The 15,203-nt window shown below is 38.2% G+C and overlaps 1 protein-coding gene across 2 annotated transcripts in view; it reads left to right on the top strand.

The window, feature by feature from the left end:
- ctnna2 (catenin (cadherin-associated protein), alpha 2) overlaps positions 1-15,203 on the top strand; it is a 309,428-nt gene that overhangs the window by 119,860 nt on the left and 174,365 nt on the right. The window contains exon 8 of one of the 2 annotated variants that reach the window (XM_037101216.1): positions 4,971-5,071. The exons of the other annotated variant lie outside the window; for it this stretch is intronic. Coding sequence (XP_036957111.1) covers positions 4,971-5,045 — 75 coding nt within the window. The 3' untranslated portion in view covers positions 5,046-5,071. Of the gene's footprint in view, positions 1-4,970; positions 5,072-15,203 lie in introns of those variants that run through there. 2 annotated transcript variants of the gene reach the window in all.

Below are 15,203 nucleotides of genomic sequence, written 5' to 3'. Positions count from 1 at the left end.
TATAGTTGTTGCTTTTGCCTTTGTGATTCCTTCAGATGGTGCTATTCATCTAACAACCACCCAGTACAATTCACATGACGTTGTGTGACATCTGAGCCAAAAGCTTAAATGTCAGGAGTTGCTGTGAGTAAAGTGGGAGTAGAATTACCATAGCCCTCATAAATTCTGTCTGCTGGCTGTCATGTCCTCTAAAATATGGCAGAACTGTCAGCAAAAAGAGCTTTTACTCTACTTAGGCTCCTTTTGCTTTCAGTACAGAAGTCACTAGTCCTTTGTGACAATGAATTCAGAATTTGTGTCATTTTTTATGTATATTATATGATAGTATATAGTATATATAAATATAGTATTTGTATGCATGTGTGTGCTTGTTTTGTGTAAAGGGGGTGTTTTCACTCTTCTGGTAAATACATATTTTATTAGATGAATAAAGAATGAAAATTCTGATATGAGAGACGTGAAAGCCTTAAATAGACATTTTCCAAATAATTGAAGAATGATAACTATATTTATAAATACATGGGCTGCACCAGAAATGAAACACTGAGTAACAATGTATCATGCTTGAAGCATAACTGAATCAAACTGGGAGCAAACCTGCACACTTTTGTTGTTTGTGGTTAAAACGGAAATAACTTTGAACAGTGAGAGAGAAATAGCTGTAAATTGGGACTTCGATTCACCATCTTGACCTTAAAGCCAAGACCGAAATGATGGATGTTTGACCGGGAAATGTGAATGCAGGAAAAGGAGGTGTCAAAGTGGCGTGGCATAACAAAGATATCTAACATGTCCTTCCTAAGATTTGCTTAGTTTATCCCATCCCATCCCATTCTGCACAGAGCTGGTGCCATAGTCTATTTGATTTCGTTGTACTTTGCTGCCTACTAAATGGAACACTAACAGGGATGAGTGAGAAAATAAGAGGGGTGGGGGGGTACTGTGACTGCGCAGTGCAAATGCAATGCAGGAGCTATATAACTGATAAACAGAGCCATCTCAGTTGTGCTCACTGAAGCAGCACGATGATGACTGGATCATAACCAGATGATTTGGCTCCCGTACAAATGATCCACCCTCATTTGGAGCTGCAGAGGCCGGAGCCAAAATGGCTCCTTAGTTTTTGAACAGTGTCTCACATCTTACTAATTATTATGTTAATTGATGCCTGGGCTGCTTGATACTTGAGGAATTCTGTGAAAACACTAATGCCCGCTGTTCTTAGGTAAGAGTAACACTTTAAATAAAATCAGCTGGGATGGCCTCCATGCTGGGGATCTCTGTAATGCGTATCATAAACAGATTTTCCCCCCCCACATAGGATCACACAAGCTTCCGTCATGTAGTGGGAGTAAAGCTCATGAGCGCAGCCACATTCAATTATTCATTAGGATGATATGTATGATAGTCCTATAATATGTGTAGGGAGTAGGCAGATGGATATTTCTATGAACATTTCATCATGACTACAAGGTGAAAGGTTATTTACATGCAACTACTCCACCAGTTTTGTCGACAGCTGACTGTAGGATGTTCACCAGCCCTTTTGGACAACGAGACAGAGACGTCAAGTGACACATGAAAGCTTACTCAAGTATTGTGTGGGTGATAATATAGGTCGGTGATTTTGTCTGCTGAGTCATTTCAGCTTTTTCAGCCTAATTTGAGTTTCTTTTATGTTGCATAGGCTGGATATTTTTTGTGTCTTCCTTGGTTATCATTGTAGGAAAATTAATACGTAGAGCTGACTTTGCCTTAAAGCTGTTTTGTCTCTTAATACACAATATGCTTTTGATTTCATGGTTTTACATAAGCTCAGCCAGACATGAACCAGCTCAGATCAGACATTAGTAAGGAAAATTTATGACAAACTATTTATATAATTCATTAATCATATCAGTAACTAATTCAAGTAAAAATAGCTTTCTTTGTCATATGACAGCAAAGGGAATATCTTTGGGTTTTACATTGTTCATGGGATAATCACTTTATGCTCTGGGCGACTGTGCTAAACACGTTTAACTATTTTTTTCTGAGATTTTACAGACAGCATTTTCAATCAATTAATTGAGAAAGTACTGTGCACATATCATATCTATCAGTTGCAGCCCTAGATGCACTTGCCCTCTTATTCTCTCTTGTACACAGATATATATACTGAGGATGAGACTCTTGTCATGGGCCAAGTTTAATATTTTTTTTCCTCAGACCATTTTTTTTTTCTGTGAGTCTTTACTCATCTTTGATTACACTGTCATTTTCTTATATCAGGTCATGTCATTCCTCCTAAAATCAGTATATTACACTGTGCAAAACAGGGATATTGTCACAGAGGGCTTGTGCAACACTGTCAGCTTGACAAATCACGGCTTATTTCCTAATCAGCACCCTGCTGCTGGAAAAAAGTTTCCGAATTTGCCATTTTCCAGTGAGTCACAATGGATTGATTAATGAATAGATGCATTGTTTGGTTGATTGATCAGACAGTTTTATTTAATTCAATTAAATTCTTATATTTTTTCATTCAGTTATGTAACTAGTCTATAAAAAAATCCCATAGCACAGTCTACAGTACTCCTACTGCATTTAAAAGGCTGCAACTGTTGCCACACCTGTCTTTGTTCATCACTCAAAAGGTCAGACGTATTGATACCATGACCCTCTTTTCTAAAATTGGCCTTCCCTTGTAAAATAGCAGTCACATCACTAGCTTTATTGATGGTTGCAAATCAGAGATCACGTGAACCAGACAATTTGGATTATATTGGAGGGATTTGGCTGCAACCACCCAGTGATACTTTTCTGCGTTGTGTACAGTGGTGATAATTATTATTCTGCCCTGTTCACTTTGTGCAATGATGTGAATACCTGTCATCAGCAATCGTAAATGACATTACAATAAAGGAATAATGATGCACAGACTATTCATTCATCAGCAGACGTGAGCTGGAGAGGCAGAGACACTTTGGAACAAAAGCTCTGTTGGTGGTGTTAATGCAGCACTGGGTCCCTTTTCCTTTTTCGTTGTCATCTTCCACTCCTCCTCTTTCTCCTCTTCCTCCTTCTCCTCTTTTTTCTCCCTCTAAGACATATTACACGTATTGTAAATGCTGAGACTAAAGACGGTGTGTGGCTGTGGGAAGATGTACCCTGTTTTTACAGCAGTGCTTATAGCTTTTAAATGTATTCTCATTTACAGTTAATTTTGTGAGTCATAATATAAACCCACTGACGGCATTTTGTTCTGGCATATGTATGCATATCAGGCTTTGATCCCACAACGACTGTAAATGGGATGTCTGTAATCTTGTGCCATTTAATTTCATATTGCGTCATTTCTTTTTATGCTGCTGTAGTAGCGTGCTGTAGAGGAGATACACAATACTTTAGGTGGTTAAAAGATAGCAGCGACAGAATAAATGTGCCACATGTTGCTAAATTTGACAAAACTACTGTGGAATGTAATAGATCACAGATATATATATGAATTCCAGCGTGGAACTGTCATAGGATGCCACTTGTGCAACAAATCCAGTCGTGAAATTTCCTCGCTCCTAAATATTCCACAGTCAACTGTCAGCTCTATTATAACAAAATGGAAGCGTTTGGGAACAACAGCAACTCAGCCACGAAGTGGTAGGCCACGTAAAGTGACGGAGAGGGGTCAGCGGATGCTGAAGCGCATAGTGCAAAGAGGTCGCCGACTTTCTGCACAGTCAATTGCTAGAGAGCTACAAACTTCATGTGACCTTCAGATTAGCCCAAGTACAGTACGCAGAGAGCTTCATGGAATGGGTTTCCATGGCCGAGCAGCTGCAGCCAAGCCACACATCACCAAGTGCAATGCAAGGCGTCGGATGCAATGGTGTAAAGCACGCCGTCACTGGCCTCTAGAGCAGTGGAGACGCGTTCTCTGGAGTGATGAATCACGCTTTTCCATCTGGCAATCTGATGGACGAGTCTGGGTTTGGAGGTTGCCAGGAGAACGGTACATTTCAGATTGCATTGTGCCAACTGTGAAATTTGGTGGAGGAGGAATTATGGTATGGGGTTGTTTTTCAGGAGCTGGGCTTGGCCCCTTAGTTCCAGTGAAAGGAACATTGAATGCTTCAGGATACCAAAACATTTTGGACAATTCCATGCTCCCAACCTTGTGGGAACAGTTTGGAGCGGGCCCCTTCCTCTTCCAACATGACTGTGCACCAGTGCACAAAGCAAGGTCCATAAAGACGTGGATGACAGAGTCTGGTGTGGATGAACTTGACTGGCCTGCACAGAGTCCTGACCTGAACCCGATAGAACACCTTTGGGATGAATTAGAGCGGAGACTGAGAGCCAGGCCTTCTCGACCAACATCAGTGTGTGACCTCACCAATGCGCTTTTGGAAGAATGGTCAAAAATTCCTATAAACACTCTCCTCAACCTTGTGGACAGTCTTCCCAGAAGAGTTGAAGCTGTAATAGCTGCAAAAGGTGGACCGACATCTATTTTTTTTTTCAGTTACTCTACGGAACACACACACAAGGTTGTGTTAGTGTTGTCCTGCTAAACAGTGAAGTTTTGTGTTTGGGTCCTTTCTCGTTCATGTAAACTTTCTAAATTGAGTGATTTCTCCTTTATTTTGTTCAAATTCTGTATAGGTCTTAGGCTAATACAGATCCTTTAGAACAAAAAATGCTTTGATCCGCACTGATATCGCTCTCGATTATCAGCTCCTAACATCTGTCGTAGTAATTAAAAAATCTTCAGTTAAGGTCAACTGTTAAGGTTAAGGCAATTCAGATATTGGAAATCATTTTGCAAGTTGAATAATAATAATAATAATAAAAAAACACATTCCCCATACTGCACAGTTTTCTGTGTGTGTGTGACTGGTAGCACTGAGAGCATTGATGTTATTTGCAAGATTGCTAATTATGTTGTTCTGTTTCCTCTTTCCCACATGTGTACTCTGGAACCACTACAACAGGTAAGTGTGTTTTTAAACCTGTTTATTCATCCATTCATTTATCTATCTGTCTATAGAAGCAGTGTGCCAATCTAATAAACATTCATTTATTATTTAGTGATTACTGATATTCATGCACGAGTAAAGAAACACAGTAAAACAGAGCAAGTCCGTGGTAATACTGTCAACATTTGTATTGAAAAGTTTAATTTCACAAGCGTGCACATTGTCTATGTGATGTTTATAAACCTTCATTATGACCAGACACTCACGGCATTAAACCAAAAGCCTGCTGAGTAGATTACACAGCTTCTTCGATCTAAATTCTTCTCTCAGAGATGTTGATTTCACTGTGCTGGAAGCAACTCGTATACAGAACCAATTTCCATTGGGATTGTTTTATTTTCTTCAGAATCGTATGCCTTCAGAATAATTTGAAAATACTTTAATCAGATAACATTTCTACACATGGGAGACTTGACCAATATGATCCAAATGCTGTTGAGTTCCTGCAGCAGGCTGCATTTGAGTTATTTTCTTGAGAAGTTTTGTAGTTTTTGAGGACTTACTTAGAGAGAATTGCAAAATGTAATATTTTTTTCAAGAGAGCTTGAGGGCTCAGTTTCAAAGCTGGACTTATCATTTGAGGATATGCAAAGGGATTTTAATGCAATATTCTTTATGGAAAATTTATATATAAATATAAAAAACCAAAAATAGAAATCACTGGAAGCTTGCTTCTTCATGAAAATCCCCATTCTTTTCTAAATGTTGAATTTTGAGGGAAAATTTCAGAGAAAGCTTATCAGATATGGAAACTGACATTTTTGGATTATAGCAAAATTCATCGAGACTTGTATTCCACAAATAACACTAACATCATCAGTAAAGTTCACGTTGTTCTGTAATTTTGTTTGAAAAGTGAACTAACATTAATCCAGTGATGGCATGATTGCATCAGAGAGAGAAATGTTAACACATCTTGCTGTTTAGCATTTATAAACATTTCTGTGTTCTCTGCTACTTGCAGTGATTTTCTGCCTCACTAAAGATACTTCCCTGAACTGAAAATATTCAAACAATCCTTCACCTTAAGCTGTGAACAGACAGAAGAACTTTACACTTTAAAGACAAGACACCCCACACAAAGTGACTGAGTGCCACAGACATATTTTTAGTGTGCTGCCAGACAGGATTACAAAGCGCATATGGAATTGTTTTGCACTGATGTTAGATTGAACATTGGTGGATCTTGTATACTGCCTCTGTTTTGAAAGCTTAATCTGAGAAACAGAGCCATTTGCCAAGACAAAGAGATTTGTCCTCTTAGGTTTCCGTTTATTTCAACTGTTCTAAGAACACAGTTTCTGCCATTTAGGCTGCATTCTGCATTCAAGCTACAAGCTAATAGTTTAACATGTAGATATTAATGTAGGAAAGGTACTTTGTGTTGATACAGAAAAAAAAAACAAAAAAAAACAAAAACAAAAAACAAAATAAACAACAACAACAATCAAAAAAACAGTTGCCCACTGGTGTTTTGCGAAGAAGCGTTTACGTAAACACTGAACATAATGATACGAATTATGCTAATTAGCTAATCTTAGCTGCTTTTTTAGCCACATGCAAACACACTGTAACTTTCTTGTTTCTTTTTGAGCTTGGGTACAACCACAACATCCATTTGCAAATGCAGTTCAGCTATATATCCAAGTTGATAAGAGGAGAGCTGTGTCTTCATATAGGCGTCAAAACTCGCTGTTTTTCATTTGACTCCTTTGAGGAAGTTGTGTGGGACTGTGATTCTGGAGCTTACATGTATGATAGTGACAGCATAGTAACTAACTGGTCTGCACAACCATTCATACTTAAGTAGTGCACCCTAATTGCTCATTTCTCTTTCTGTTTTCACCTAATCCAATAGAAGACCAAAGGCCAAGGTCTGGTATTTGCGAGGGAAATAAATTGGATTTATTCAGAACCCTTGATTTTAATAACGTGGTAGATGCTCATGTACAGGGAAATAGTTCAGCAGGCTTTATGATCAATGATTTGCTGTTTGATAAGCACATGTCGGAGGCCATGTCAAGTTTCAATGTCATGCTTGGTGCATGGTGGCAGCTGGTGGTTATAATTGAGGTTTCATAAAGGAGGCATGCTAATGTTTTTAGATGGAAAATACAGCATTTCATTATGATTTTCTGAATGGAAAAGGAACACACAAAGGTATATGGAAGAGCTGATGCTAGAGCGCATTGGTCCTCTTTGATGTTTCTCTGTGAATTATTTTTCCTTTTTAAATCCCGTTTTGGCATATACAGGTGCTCACATGCAGGCACATAAAAAAGTACATTGCAACCATCTGACACATGCAGATTTTTTATCATATATTGACCACTGGTATTGGGGTTGAGGCAGTACCTCGACTGTCTTTACGCACACAGGCCTGTGACAAGCTGTGGACACTTGTATGTAGGCCTTCTTCTTATTCAAAATAGTTTACTAGAGTATCTATTCATATTACAAATCAAGGGGTCTTAAATGGATCAGGCTGTTTGAAAAACACACCGATATCTGCTAGTAGGTGTGTAGATTTAGGTGTGGAAATTACGTTTCCCTTCATGTATGCTTCCTTGAAAATAAGAATTGTTATCTTTTCATTCCCATTGAATGACCTGTTCTGCAAAGTCTAGCATGTTGCATGGCCATATTCTTCAGTAGCCCAGAATGGTAAACATAGCATAGAATAGTTTCTTTCTCTAGGGTCAGGTCAAAGTTTGGGTTACACAGTTCAATACAATGCACCAAAAGAATGTTGTCGAATTGCTTTTTTGTTTAAAAGAAGCGTTTTAAGCGAAGGCAGTTTGGTCCAGCTGAAACAGATGAATAACAGTCGCTGTGTTGACGTTTAATGTTTCTTCTCATACATACTGGGAGTCATCTGATATTCTTTTCATGGAAGATCATTTCAGAGTCAATGCTGTGAATTGTTGAGTCAAAGTTGTGGGCTGTCATGAATCCCATTTGGTTACTTAATGTTTAGACACTCCATCACAATCCTTACAGGGATTTTTGAATGGCTTTTCCTTCCTCTATTATATTCAATGGATATCAATCTCCCATGCTGGGGCCAAGTATAAAGTGAAGAAATATACTGCCTGCCAAAGACTATCAGACTATAGATTCAATCGAAGGGGCCCCTGAATAGTATCCCTGTAGATTTGAGGCAGCTATTTCTTTTTTGTATGGAGGGGGTCCCAGAGGGGTGCTGTATATTGAGTTTGTTTTGAAAGTGATGCTTCCATTAGATGGGAGTCAGTCATCTGGTTCAGTGCTAACACTGGCGGAATGCCTGATTCAGCATCACTCTCTGGGCAAGTGTGATGGGACACTATGCCATTCAAAAAGGACATCAAATCATTCAAATCTGTAAATGGATCTCTGCAGATACATGCAGTTAGCATTGTAGAAAATCATCAAAATAATTATGAGGAAAGATTATCATAAATATGGTAGTGGTATTAGGGTACCTCCTTTCAAATTTTAGTGACATAGTTGATTCTTTAGTAGAACGAAAATTGAACTTGAATCAATGATGTCTGTATCTCCATCTCTACATCCACCTCCTCTAGTAGTCTGTGCTGTAGAAGAAGGATGAGGTCTTAAGTGGATTCCAGCTGCCTGTCCCTTTTCAATATGATGTAATCAGTTTGCATGATTAGGTGTTTGAGTCTGGAAATAAACACATTAATAAACATTATGCCACAAAAACAAATTCAAAGGTGCTTATTGCTTTAATTAAAATCACAGTTTTTTATCAGTGTTTTGCATCCATTATTTAGAATGTCTGACCTTTATGCTCACTGACAGCCAGTCACTCCACTGATGAGCTTCCGCATTATAAAAACGGATTAAACCATGGTCTTTGTATTGTTGATTTGCATTGCATATATAATGGATTCGTAAAGCCGAATGGGGTCCTTGTGGTCTCTCGTGGCCTATCTGATCAGGCTGGCCATTCAGCTGGATCCCTCCTTTTGCAAAGTCAGTTCAGATCAAATTGGTTTATTATGCCAAATGCAAGCTTATTCAATGCAGCCGCTGTAACTTCAATAGATTTTACGCAACCCAGAATAGCTGGCTTATGCAAATTGTGCCTTCACATCCACAAAAGAAATCAAAACAAATTGTGAGACTGAAGTGTTATTATTGAAGCAAACAAGTGAATAAATGAATTAATTCATTAATGCAGACACTGACACCAATGACACCAATGCAAATATTTTCCAGCTCTGTGGCCATGTCAGCTATGTATCTTGTCTTGAGGTCTACACAGTCATTTACCAGGGGTTCCTCTACAACAACTCCCTTCAGTTCCTCTCTTTAAAAAAAAAGGCACTGCTGTAAATATGGCATGTTCTGAGTCAGCACAAAAGCAAAGCAATGAAGCAAAAATGTGAACACTCTCTGTCACACCACAACCTTTTCTACAATCTCCAAAATGCCTGAAGATTTGTCTTCTATCAGGTGTCTGTAATAGCTGCAATAACATGAAAAGATGAACAATATAAATTTTCAATTATGAGCCTTACAGAGTTTCACACAAGCTTAGCATTGAAGCATTCACCATGGTACTATACAACACGCTGTTTTTTTTTTTTTCATAAACAATGGACAAACCATATGTCTATCTATAGTATCTTATCTATCTACTATCTATCTGCCTCTGTGTATTCCTCTGCAGTCACTGCCCTATACCAATTTCACATTGGAAAAAATTCCCACTAACACCCATTAACATCTTGCTTTTGTCCTCAGCGAGAAAGGTTACAACTGACATTAAATCAGTTGACTCTGCAGTAGTCGCAGCTGTTATAGAATCACAACATCTGGGCAGACACGTTAATTTTCATCCTTTTTCTGATACAATGCTCTGACACCATTTTAAGTTAAAGATGATGCTGAATAAATACTTTTCCATCTGTCTCTGTTTAAGCTCTGCCCAAACAATGCTATTTCATCACTGAGTTTGACAGAAAGACTTAAGTAGAACATATTCTAGGACTGGGCAATATAAAGATGTTACACTGTATATCATTATTGAGATATGGGACTATATATCGTCTTAGATTTTGGATGTCCTCATAATGTGATATGACAAAATGTATTTTTTTCCTGGTTTTAAAGGCTGCTATAAAGGAAAGTGATATAATTTTCTAAACTTAACAAACATATTCTTGTTCTAATGTGTGCCTTTAACCACTTAGTTATTATATCCACATCACTGATGATTATTAATGAAAAAAATCTCATTGTGTTGATATTTTGTGAAAGATTCTATAGTCAGTATTAAGCCTAGTATTGTAATATCAGAGAAGGAATTTAGTCAAAAATATTCTAGGACTTCAACCATGCCCATCTTTGAACTTAGCCTTCATTCTGATCTCAGCTACAAACCTGTGAAATTAAGTGACTGGATCTTGTGCAGTTGTGAAGCCATCCTGACAATGTACTCAAAATTGTATCTGTGGTAGTTCCTGCCACAAATGACAGTATGTATCCACAAAGACATTTTTCCTTGATGAATCACACATTCACACACAGACTCAAAGGTGAAAACATCACCCACATTCATGTATTTTTCTTTTAATACCATGACACAAAAATGTAATGAATCAGTAATCCTGACCCACCAAACATTTCCAGGACATGCTGGCTTATCCTATTTTTGTGGGAAATCTATTGGCACTGTACATAACCTCATTCAGGATTTGTGTCTTACCAGTCTGTCTATTCCTATTTTGACAGAGTTACTTCACTTTAAAGTAAAACCTCTTTGTGTCCCTTTTTTGCAATGACTCATAGGCACAGTTAGTGAACATTTGCAATGAAAGCTGTGCTTTACAGGCTTGACATTACATGCATGTAATGTTTTTTTTTCAATGAACTGTAATTCAAACGTGTAGGTGGGTATGTATCACAGTGTGAGTACAAACTGTGATGCATACCAGCTCTCTTTTATGAGAATACCAGTTTATTCTAATTCCTGCTGTGACCACCTTTTTGCCCAATCTATAATTAAACTCAAACTTAAAAGCCAAGTACTTTGCAAACGACCCAAGGGTGATGCTGACTTTTCGTTGCACTTTAAGTGGGCAGTTATTAATACATGTCTGTGTTTTCACAGTTTTCAAAACACATTTTCATAAAAGACTTTTAACTTCAAGGCACACTTTCCCCTAAAAGGCTCAGGGATAAAGAAAGGCATCATGCTTACTGCATGAGTGCCCATTCTTGTTTAATTAGAGAGCTTGCCTTTATTTATTTACAAGGCTTTCAAAGGAGCATTTTATGCAGGACGTGGTTTCCTCTCGAAGTGATCTGTAATTAGAAAATATGCATTACATCTCTTAGTGTGAAATTATAAAGAACAGGTAAGGTCACCCATCAGCCAGAAGTTTGGTTTAGACACTCAATTCCATGCATGCTTCAGGGACCTGTGAGAGGAGGGATAGAATCAGAGCTTACAAATCTGTGTTTTCCCTCATCTTCCTGGTCCTTAAGACCATTTCAGGTTTGTAGTTCTCTGGATGTAATTGCTAGTCCCTGTGGGAGGTTGTCTTTTGTTCACCAAATTGTAATGAAGGTGAGTGACAGACTTGCATACCTTGTCAGATACATGTTAAAGGTCAAGCTTGCTCCCAAAACTTTTGCTCTACCTGGTTTTTAGAAAGTTCTGCTGAAATCACTCAAAACTGCAGTCTTAGAATAGTCTTCCCACTGCCCTCTCCTTCTCCCATGAGCCTCATTGGAAGACTCTGATAATGTTTTGCTGCTGTGTTTTGTAGATCTGTAGAATGATCTATTCTACTTTGAGTTTGATGGAACAGACCTGGATACCAGTTACACATACTGAAACAAGATTGTATTCCTAAATGTTTGTATACAACTCAAGCAAGAATATTTGGAACAATGAACAAAATGTGGCCTCATACTAGTTTCTGTGTATTGTATTATGATGGTGCACTTTTAGACCTTTTAGAAGGTGAAATGTACCACTAAATGTACCATTCAATCTCCTCCCTACCATTGCATTCACATCACACGTTTTAACTTTGTGATGTCTTTGGTTTGCCAAGGCATTCATTTTATTTTAGCCCTGTTCCATTCAGCACTGTAGGCAGCGTCCGATTTTTATTAGCCTTTATGCTGAGATTGGCTGCCCATGGTTTAAAATTCTGGCTAAAAAAAACAACTGTTGATAGTGTCTGAAAGCAGCATTAAGGTGCATTGTGAGTTTTTATCCTGTAGGTTAAACAACCATTTCACATAACTGGGAATTATTTTATTAATTGTCATATAAAAACTATTGATACCCAACTTATTGTTTTCTCCAGGGCCACACTTGTGCTTTTATAATTGTAGTTATGTTTCAGCACTGTGAGAGTGTTTAAAATACACACAAAGCCGTGATGCTGTTTGTCAAGTGGCAATTGTTATATTTTCGCTGTGGCTTGACTTGATGACCAGACTTTTAATCGGCCTTCTTAATCCAGCCGGCCTGCAGATATGCCATGACTTCCTTGTCTTTAAAGATCCAATTATTATAATGAGCACTGTCAACATCTGTATCACCAGGCAGTGTCAGTCCTTTGAAATCACTGATAAACATACACTTACTGTTCTTTTCCTTTACATGGACAAAGGATAAATACTGTAAGTCTCAGCACACATTCTAACAAGTTAAGTTATTTAAGGTTAGACAGTTGGTACATCTCTGTGTGGCCCTGAAGTAAACATTGTGTACATCACGTCAAGTGTATTGCTCGAGGACATAAATCTTGACATCATTTGCATAAATGTGCTGCAGTCATCCTTGCACTGCCATATGATGGTTTGTCTCTTTGGGTGATGGTTGAAAATATCCACACACATTTTACTGTGATGGCATATCTGCTGCTAAATCTGCTGCTTGTTTATTTATCGTCATAAGTTCAACCCCCTCTGTCATCGTACGTCCATGGTATGCATATGTGACTGTCACATGGAAAGCGCATAACCCTATTATCTCATATCGATCAAAATAATTCATGTTGTTCACTCAGTAGAGTGTCACAAGTGTTGTTTATTCTTCTTCGAAGTCATTGTTTCGTATTTCAGGGAAAACTGTCTTATCGTGTCATTGAGAAACTATAATTCTGACATATAATAGGATTCTGTGATACTATTTTTTCTCATTTTCAATTCATGATTGAAATTACTTCCAGACTGTTGGTTCGCGGCCGCTTGAATTACAGGTATCCATATTTGCAGCTTCTATCGCCACCACCAAATAACAGCGCTCACAAAATGCTGCAAAACTGCAAACACCTTGAATGGCATTTCATTAAAAAATGCATTTTAAGCAGTTGACAAGAGACAACAGAAGCATATTGTACATATTCAGAATATTTCCCTATCATTGGGCAACCACCCTACTTGTGATGCATTACACACTAAATGGCAGGACCTCTGTGGGAGTGTGAGTACCACAAACTGGTAGAAATAACACATCGATCATAAGTGGCTAATAAAAGACCTCCTACCAGAGGCAATGTCTAAACAGGATCTGCACAAGGTGTCCAAAACAGGGCCCTGGAAATGTGCTCCTCTGCTTAATCTTTGCTCTTGTAATCTCCAAACATCATACAGATGCAGCTGTATCTACACAGAGCTTTTTGTGTAAATAAAACTTCCTACTAAACAATTCAACAATCCCTTGATCCCAGAAATGTCATCTTTACTGACAAAGAAAAACCCTGTGTTTCATTCTTAATGAAACACACAGGGCTCAGTTACTGGCCCTTGCCTCAGTAATACATCATGTTAACCGGAGAATGAAGGAAGAATAATGGTTATGCCTGTTGCCGCCACAAATCTAGAGGATTCATCAGTGAAAGCCAAGATGAATAGGTTTCCCCTCCTGACTTCAAATTTCTCTTTGAGGGAGACTTTTTTATCCACTGGCCCTCTTTTAACATGAGAGCTGCAGCTGAGCTTGAAACTTAACTCATTCCTTCAAGCCAAGTGCAGCTTAAATACCCTTGATTTGTGGATGTGATGCAGAAATTGCTTACTTACTGCCAAATTTACTGTGGTATTCTTACTGGTCACCTGTCTTGGGCTATCAAAGACAATCCACTGTAACAGTATCAGCCCCACACAATTCAGAGCTCGATTAACTGTGACTTAAATGATACCATGGATTCACAATAAGTGAACAAATCACTGAGTTACCCTTAAGAGAGGAATAATATTGGTCTCAAAAAGGTGAACCCTATATCCCCTAAATTTGTAACAAACACCATCAATCCACAGTCACGCTGTTAGGTCCACAGTCACACCTATCCATGAAAACACCATTGTCTTTCTTCCGTGGTCAAGGTAGCAATAACAAATGTGCAAGATCCTTTTACATTTTCAAAATAAAAGCACTAAAACTGCTTAGTTTAGGAAAACATCATGGCTTGGCTTCTTCCTTAAATTAATCACTACAGAAAAAAATAATGGCTTTGGTTAGAATACCTACTTCCTGAAACCTGGCCTCACATGATACTTGAACCTTTGTTGTCCGACCCGCCCCAGGCTTTTCTCCAGACAGTCTTCCTTGCTCTTTGTTTTTATCTCATCGAATGTTCCAATCAGTATCACCCACAGCTTGAATGGCACCTTAATGTACGCTCATAGTCTTCATGTTAAAGTAGTTGACGCAAACCACAACACAACACATTATTGGGTCTATAACATGGTTGGCCATGAGACTGGGATGAAAAAGTAGCATTGCATTCATAATTTGTGGTTGATAATAATAAGATAAGATAAGAAAAAGCTTAATTAACCCAGAAGGAAACGGTTGTGCCAGAGATTGCTAAAAAAAAATGTACTGAACAAAAAACAAAAAACAAAAAACACCAAAAAACGCCAAAACAATTACAAGGTCTCAGGGCCACACACCTGGCCCAGTTAGAACAATACAGAACATATTGGTGAAATATACAAATTACAATGTGCTTAAGGAGCTAAAACAGCTTCTAGTATTTTTCACCACATTATGGGAAAGAAGCAGACAAAGAGATCTTGATGCAGCTATAATCCTGTCAAGGTGGCACATTTCACAAAGATCCATTTTACATGTTTATTCTCCGAAAAATAAAAGCAATTGTCACACTATTTTCTTTTCCTCTGCTTGACTTCACGCTAGTGTGCATTGCAATT

The sequence above is a fragment of the Acanthopagrus latus genome, chromosome 1, assembly GCF_904848185.1.
Source record: "Acanthopagrus latus isolate v.2019 chromosome 1, fAcaLat1.1, whole genome shotgun sequence".
Taxonomy (NCBI): Eukaryota; Metazoa; Chordata; class Actinopteri; order Spariformes; family Sparidae; genus Acanthopagrus; species Acanthopagrus latus.
Note: the sequence above shows the minus strand (reverse complement) of the source record. Positions and strands in the feature narration are given on the sequence as shown.